The sequence below is a fragment of the Oryzias latipes genome, chromosome 9 (genome assembly GCF_002234675.1).
Source record: "Oryzias latipes chromosome 9, ASM223467v1".
Classification (NCBI taxonomy): Eukaryota; Metazoa; Chordata; class Actinopteri; order Beloniformes; family Adrianichthyidae; genus Oryzias; species Oryzias latipes.
Window position 1 is genome coordinate 4,861,489 of NC_019867.2, and position 8,016 is coordinate 4,869,504.

Here is an 8,016-nt window from a genome sequence, read left to right on the forward strand (position 1 = left end):
ACCATTGGGAGTTGGGTCATCTAGACCCACTAGACAGAACGCTGAACCTTTTTTCTTCAATGATTTGTGAACCTCACTGGTGTCCATGGATTACATGAAATCTTTCCACCTTTTTCCACCTTTGTCATGGTAGGGAGAACACGTCAGTGTAAGGGTGGGGTCATCTAAGAAAGCACAAGGGTTAAGAAGGACCTCTCTTCTCTACTGTCAGTTTGCTCGCTCTCACACTGAAAATCTGTTGGCCATTTATATAAACCATTTGTTGGTTGAATGCTTTTTCCTGTTTCTCTTTCTTTATTATCCCTTGTGCTATCCTATGACAAAGGTGGATAAAGGTGGAAAGATTTCATGTAATCCATGGACATCAGTGAAGATCACAAATCATTGAAGAAAAAATGTTCAGCGCACTGTCGAGTGGGTCTAGATGAGCCAACTCCCAATGGTAAAGTGCCTAGGATAGCACAAGGGTTACAGTATCTTCTGCCATTTTTTGGCACTTAACTCCTTCTACAATTTTGTCAGCTATTTTAACCATTAAACTATTAAAATGTTCAGCTTTTTCCAGCTATGACTTTTGGTCCTTTAAATCCTTGAATTTTCAAGATATTCCAGGATTTTTGCCTCCATTGAAATAAATGGGGAATCCATGAAAACCTTTGCTTCTTTCTGTGGTGCAGAAGCTCGCTGGTTCGATAGCTGTCGCTCGCATTTTTCACAAAAATATCTTTGTTGTTATTGTGCTGTTTTCACTTTATTTATGGTCTACTTTGATCATTTCTTTATTTTTTGCCAATTATTACCCGATCCATTATCATTCAGCAATATAGCATTTAACCCTTGTGCTATCCTAGGCACTTCAACATTGGGAGTTGGGTCATCTAGACCAGTGTTTTTCAACCTTTACTGAGCCACGGCACACTTTAACTTTGACAAAAATCCCGCAGCACACCAGCATCCAAAAAAAAAAAAAAAAGGAGAAACTCATAGTCTGTATTGATCAACAGTCCCTCCGCAATCTCACATGCATTTTTGTGATAATTATTGTGGCAGAAAAAGCTGGAAGTTGCAGCTTTTTCTTCTAAAATATGTAATAAAAGTTAATTTAAAAGATTTAAAACCTGTTTGATGTGTGTTCGATGTTGTTTCAAGATGTTTAACAAGAAAGACTCATTGTAGTGCAGAGACGCTGTCACTTTAACCCGATGCATCATGGGAGATGTAGTGATGGCAGACAGACTCTCGTCTCTGAGCTTCATTGTTTTGTTCACTTGTTCCACGGTCTGACACCGGACTCTGTGGAAAGTTACACCGCTAAAGACGAGCTTTAGGTGGTATTTTTGTTGGAACTGAGAGACTTTATGAGCAGAATCAGAACAAGGAAGTGAAGACTTTAACCACTTCTGATTGGTCAGACTGATGACATGTGATTAAGCCTCCAAGAATGATTGGTGGACACAGTTAAAGGGGCGGGACTTTTCCAAAAACAGCTGAAGCTGCGGCTAAATCCCGGTACCATCATTCTTATCAAAGTGTCTTTAAAAGAAAAAAATCAACACAAAGAAAAAAGTATTTTACGATCTTTCATATTCCTAACTACTCAGTGTTTTATCAGGGCCTGTTTGGATGAACACAGAGCTGATATCCTGGAGATGGTAAATGTTTTTAGATCAGTCAATGAGGGCAATTTCCCACGACACAGCTGACCATCTCCCACGGCACACTAGCGTGCCGCAGCACACCAGTTGAAAAACACTGATCTAGACCCACTAGAGGGCTCTGAACTTTTTTTCTTCAATGTGATCTTCACTGGTGTCCATGGATTACATGAAATCTTTCCACCTTTATCCACCTTTGTCATGGTAGGGAGAACACGTCAATGTAAGGGTGGGGTCATCTAAGATAGCACAAGGGTTACCCCTGCATTTTCTTCTGGAAATGCAGCTCCTAGTTTATATTTAGGATTATCTGAATTTCTTTCAATTATCTGGACTAACTTACAGAGTAAAAAATTAAAACAAGTTAACAGAAAATGTGAAAGCCTTTGTGTCAGTTCTATGCATTTTAGTTAATGTATAAAAAAAAGGGAAGTGTAGCACAGACTATACTGTATACATGTGAATTTCAGAATATTATAAGTGTTACTGCATCATATAACAATGTATTTTGTATGTTAATCAGTTAGAATATTTGTATTTGTAAATATATATTTAAAAAAAAACCTTTGCTTCTTGGTAACTTACAAAAAATAAAATACTTTTCAGTCTTTTATTGCACCTTTTAAAGCTCTTTGCTTTTTTTAATTAAAAATAATACAATAGACTTTAATGTTTGTAAAAAAAAAACATAACTGTTCCAGCTTTCACTATGTTCTGATGAAACCCTCCGGGTGTGTTTTGGAGCCCAGAAACTCTGGTATTTTCCTGAAAACATGGAGCCAAAGAAAACTGGTGAGTTGTGACCAAAGACCCAGATACTTTTATAATTGTTGGAGGGCTGAAACAAACCAGGACTGCTATAGGAACAACACATTCTTCGTGAGCAAAATAGTCATCTACCACATCTGATAAATGAAAAAATGAAAAACCCCACAGTGTGATCCACTATTTGGTTACATCTCTTGTTTTTCCTCATTTTTCAGCAGTTTCTTTCGATTTTTTCCAGAAATTACCAGCAACAATTCCAAACAACAACAAGAGCCCAAGGTTTCTGTTTGAGCTAAACTCCTTCCAGCAGTCTTCTGCTTTGTTGATGTCCACCGAGTAAATCTGTGGAAGAGGAAAGGAGCATTTTTTAAAAGAAGTACCTTGTTCTGAAAAACAAAAGAAACCATCCAGGTCCCGGACTCTTCTCACCTGGTGTGTCAGGTGAAAGGCCACAGCAGTGAGCGCCGCGTAGTAAGGCAGCGTCTGCTGAGCGCTGACCCCGGCTACAACCAGGCCGGACATCATGGCCGCAGTGAAACCGCTCAACCAGAGTTTGGTCTGATCCTGGAACCTCAGGGCTGTGGATTTGACTCCCACCTTGACGTCATCCTCCTTATCCTGGTGGATAGACACAAAGCACTTTAGAGATGCTTTTTTGTTCTCTGTCTGGGACGTTTTAATTTGCTGTTCATACAGACAAAAGTGTGAAATCCTATATATTGATCTAAAATAAACAAAAGGTATAGAAAAACGGCTAACTTCCATCTGGAAAGAAGTATACCTTAAATGACACAAAACATCTTTTCAATAAAAAAAATTCAGCAGAATATTTCCAATTAAGATTAAAAACACTCTTTAGTGCTTAGATTTTATGCTTTTGCACCTATAAGAGTAAAAAACAGTTTTCGTTTTATTTTGTTTTGCTGTTAAATATATCTGAGGAGTTAAATCAATGTCTAAAAAGTTTTTATCAAGCAGCAAATTGCTTTAACTTCCTTCTAAGGATGGGATTAGTTTGTCAATGTTTTACTCTATTTTAGATTATGCAGACTTTCATGTTTTAATGCTACTTCAGCTTATTTACATTCCCTGGATGTTGTCTACAACAACGTATGTGCTTTGTTTGTCGCTGCCCTTCTAGGACTCACCACTATTGGTTATATGAACGCCTTGGCTTGGCTCTCACCATCAAACAGAAGACAGGTTCACTGGCTACAAGTTGTTTTGAAATGAATTTAGTTTAACCTTCCTTTTTAAAATCTTATTTAGTTCCCTGTAGTTCACAACATAACTTATGGCATCTTGACCAAGTATTTTTTTCTGTTCTTAGATATAAATATAAAAACCAATCAGGGAAGAAAAAAAATCAACAACTTTTTGTGTTAAGGCACCTAGTTGCTGAAATAATCTTCCTGTTTTTTAAGCTCCATCTCAAAGCTTTAATCATTAAAGAAAACTCTTAATTTATTTTTTTTAAATGTGCCATTGTTTTTTTATTTTTTGAATGATTATTTGATTTTTCTAATGTTACTTTTGTTATATATTTTATTTATCCTTACTGCAATTATTATTTCCCTCAGATGATGACTTTTATTTTTTTATGTTATTTTTTTGCTTTAAACTGTGAATTATATTTATTCTGTGCGATGTCTTCCAAATGGAGTGGTGACCTGGAGAACTGGTTGGTTTGTGTGCGTGAATGAGTCTGTGCATTCTGCCAGCTTGATTATACTGTTTATTTTTCCTTTTTCTGCTGCTTCTTGATTATTCTTTGAATATTTCTATGATGTATTGTGATTTTAATGCATTTTTCTGTTTTGTGAAGCACCTTGAATTACTTTGTGTACGAATTGTGCTACACAAATAAACTTGCCTTGCCTTCTCATCTACTTTAGTAAATGTCTGATATAGAGGAACGCCTGGAAAATAAGATGTTCTTCTGCCAAGGGGGCTTATTCTCACTGATTTTTAGATTTTCCATCTAGATTTAAAATGTTTCTCAGATCTCCTCGGTCCTTTCAAACCCTCCAGAACTCTCGGATCCTCTTCTGGAAAACCAGGACTCAGGCCGAGGCCTCCTTTCAGAACCAGAATCCTCATCTTCCCTGAGGATCTGAGACCTTCTGTATCAGAAGATGTTTTGATGGAAAATTGACATATTTTTTTAAATTTTGGTTTTTAAATAACTCATTGAATTAACTTATTTATTTGGGTTTTAAGTATTTTATGACTTTTATTCTTTATCAATTGCATTTTTTTACCCTGTCTATACATTGCCCCCTCAAAGTATCACCCACAGCACTTCCTACCATCTTATGTTTTTAATACTTGTTGCTTTTCATTTTGCATTTTATAGCTTTTGATTGTTGTAACCTATAAATATCTTTTATGTCAAGCACCTTGTGTTCTACAGCATGGTAATGAAAGGCGCTCTACACAGAAAGTGATTGTTTATAGAACTTTCAATTCACAAGGTCTGATTGAAGTACTGGAAGAAGGTTTGATCAATTGATCTAGTCTATATAGACAAAGTCAAATCTATCTTTTGTTTACCTTTTAGTTATTTTTTAGTTCAAATTGCACATCATTTACTTATTTGTCTGTTTGCAATTGGCTATTTGGTGATCTGTGATTTTTATAGTTACTTGTTTTTTTTCTTTTGAGCTGCCATTACAGGGGAATTTCTCTGCTGTGAGATCAAAATTCAATTCATTGAGTTTTAGAAAAGGCTGTTGCTTTTTTTATATCCATAGTTAGATTTACTCCAATGACATGTCAAACACAAAGACACACAGGCATACTACACTATACAAAGCAATACTTAATCAAATAAATGACTATTCTATTTACATTTCTCAGTAATTATCCACACATTTGGTGGTGCCTTGTAACAAAATAGTGTGGACAGTTTCTTTGTGTTTTCAGATATGAAAGAAAATCTGAATTTTTTTAGGACAAAAAATGGCTCCACACATATGAACAAGTTCCCAGGTCGTTATTGTAAATAAAAACACGTTTTTAATAGCTTACCTGGTTAAATAAAGGTTCAGTTAATAAATAAAACAAGTTCTAACTGAGCTCTTTGTTTCACCTGATGAGCATATATTGTGTCATAAATCAGCGTCCACATCACTCCAGAGAAATACAGCGGCAGGCACACGGACCAATCACAGGAGCCCCTCACCGCGGACCAGCCGAGCAGAGCGCCCCAGTTAAAGGTCAGTCCTTCAGAGAGAAGCAGTCAATGCTCAGAGGAACCATGCAGGAGTTTGATGCACAACACAGAGGTATTAGACACCTACCCAACACCAGCTGTGGCCAGTAAGTGATCCTCTTCATCAGCGGGTAAGTGATGACGAGACACAAGGAGGAGGCGCCCAGAGCGATGCTGTCGGGAGGAAAGAGGAACACGAAGAATAAGTCTCTCCCTGATGCACCTGTGAAGGACTGTTTGATGGAGTTTTATGGAGATTTGGGTCGCTGCTGCTGTTTGAGACATGGCTAGAGTTACAGCCAAAATCATATTTACCTGTAATAGTTGAGACACAAAAGAACCCCGAGTGCGAGAGAGAGCTGCCCTCCCAGGAAAACTAAAGCTTGGAATTGGGAAATTTCCCCAGACGCGATGGGTCGAGAGGCTGTCCTGGTCACCTGCAACAGAACATCAACGGCTTCGGACAGGTGCTGGTGGAGGATCCACACCTCTATGGGCCGTGGTCAAATGAAGCATCTTTATTCAGTAGACATGATTGTTGCTTCTTATCACTCAAAGAGTGTTGACAGTAACTCTGTGCTCCGTTTCTTGTTACGTCAAACCCAACAGTTTAACTGATAATTTCAATTAAAACTTTTCATCTGGTGTGATATTCTCTTATTTATTTAGATAAATCTACGTTTGTGTTTGGCGTACTTGTTTGTCAAAGTCTTTATCCCACATGTCATTGACGGTGCAGCCGGCCCCTCTCATCAGCACGGCTCCGGTTCCAAACAGGGCCAACATGCCCAGATCTGGAAGGCATCCGGGCTCTGCAGCCAGAGCGATGCTCCAAGTACAAGGAAGGTAGAGCAGCCATGTTCCTGCAAAAAAAAAAAAAAAAATGTTTGCTTCAACATTTGAAAAACAAATCTGGAAAAAACAACAACAACATAACAGTGGCTGCAAACAAATATTTACTCATATCTTTGAATAAATGACACGATTACCACAATAAAAGTTGAAAACTGTTTTCAAATGCAGAAAATGTATATTAATATACATTTTTTTTGCTTTGGAGACCTTTAGGAAAGTTAGGAAGCAGCAGAAGTTAACAAATTACCGTAATCAACGGTAGATGATATCTTTAGTTTTCCCTTGATATAAAAAAAAAGGTTTGTGTGAGTAAAGTGTTTCAAAACAAAGAGTACAGGAACTACATTCACAGATCAGTAACCTCTGGGGTAAAGTGTAAACATTTGAAAAGCTTGTTAGATACAATAGACATTTCGAACGCCTTATAACAACTGTCAAGTGTGGCGATAGAAGGTTAGTGATTTGGGTCAGGGCTCCAATTCAAATGTTACAGCTCTTAGAACTGGACTGTTTTGTTCCATTTTCTCAATGGAAAGAACACAAACAAATAACTAAAAAACTGAAGCAGCCCAGACAACGCTGGATAGAAAATATTGTCAAAGTAATGAAGAATAAATAAATGAGAGGAAAAAAATAAAAGAAGTCTGGATTAAAATTATAATTACACATTATGGGAAAAAACTCAATTTAGCATTTAAATAGAGTATCTAAATAGATCATTTTTGTAGGTTTTAAAACAAGCATTTCTGATGTCAAAATGTTTTTAAACACTAAACTGGTTCATAATTCAATGATTTGAACTGTGTAATGATTTTTGACAGAGATCTATGCAGGAATTGTGGACTTTTATTCTGAAATCATGTACAAACCGATGGGTTTATCCAGCCTCATCAGGCGGAGGTACGGCTGCACAAAGGCAGGTGCCGAGTTCACAACAGCGGAGGGCGACAGGCTGAAAGATCTGCTTCCACTGAGGTGGGACTGAATCACTTGGGTGGTCACAGCTTTGTTGTAAAAGGTTCTTCTCGTGGATCTGGGCTGCTGTTGAAAATGATCATCTCTAGTTGTCGCTACTTTCCGGAATGAGCAGATTGACAGGCAGGGATGGCTTCTGGTGGCGGTGAGAACTACCCGCCTGCTCAATTCAGTGCAAAGCATTGTGTCTCTTTTAAATCACATCAACACATTACAAATTGTTTGGGTAAAAAATGACTGGAAGCAAGCAATACTTTCGTTCTGGTTTGGTGCGTTTGTTCTTCTACGGGTTAAGGCTGTTGGAGAGCAACGGTTTGACTCAGTACTGCCACCTACCGGACATAGATGAAAATTACGGATCACTTGTAAAAGAATGCTCATTTTCAGTTTTGACGGTCACCCAACGATATTATTTTCATATAACTATAATAAAACTTTATTTTATATTATTTTTGGTGTTATAATTAAAAATATGTTTACATATCATAGTCTATTTAAACACAGGGGCACTTTTTATAAGAAATATCTGTTTTGCTAGAATGATAAAGA

At 37.4% G+C, this 8,016-nt stretch overlaps 1 protein-coding gene across 1 annotated transcript; it reads right to left on the reverse strand.

Moving 5' to 3' along the window:
- Positions 1-2,254: 2,254 nt before the first annotated feature.
- coq2 (coenzyme Q2, polyprenyltransferase) lies at positions 2,255-7,770 on the reverse strand. Its single transcript, XM_023958256.1, has 7 exons — positions 7,362-7,770; positions 6,334-6,500; positions 5,953-6,074; positions 5,726-5,811; positions 5,515-5,648; positions 2,853-3,041; positions 2,255-2,765 (listed from the first exon to the last, which is right to left on the reverse strand). Exons 1-7 carry the CDS (start codon positions 7,648-7,650, stop codon positions 2,628-2,630), a joined length of 1,125 nt encoding a protein of 374 aa, XP_023814024.1. The 5' UTR covers positions 7,651-7,770; the 3' UTR covers positions 2,255-2,627.
- Positions 7,771-8,016: the final 246 nt, after the last annotated feature.

Excerpts from the sequence above, each read along its gene's own strand:
- coq2 (XM_023958256.1), bottom strand. The coding sequence starts at position 7,650 with ATGCTTTGCACTGAATTGAGCAGGCGGGTAGTTCTCACCGCCACCAGA. Across the intron at positions 5,649-5,725 it reads CTGGCCACAGCTGGTGTTGG|GACTGACCTTTAACTGGGGC; the intron begins GTAGGTGTCTAA and ends TTCTCTCTGAAG. Across the intron at positions 2,766-2,852 it reads CCTTTCACCTGACACACCAG|ATTTACTCGGTGGACATCAA; the intron begins GTGAGAAGAGTC and ends CCTCTTCCACAG.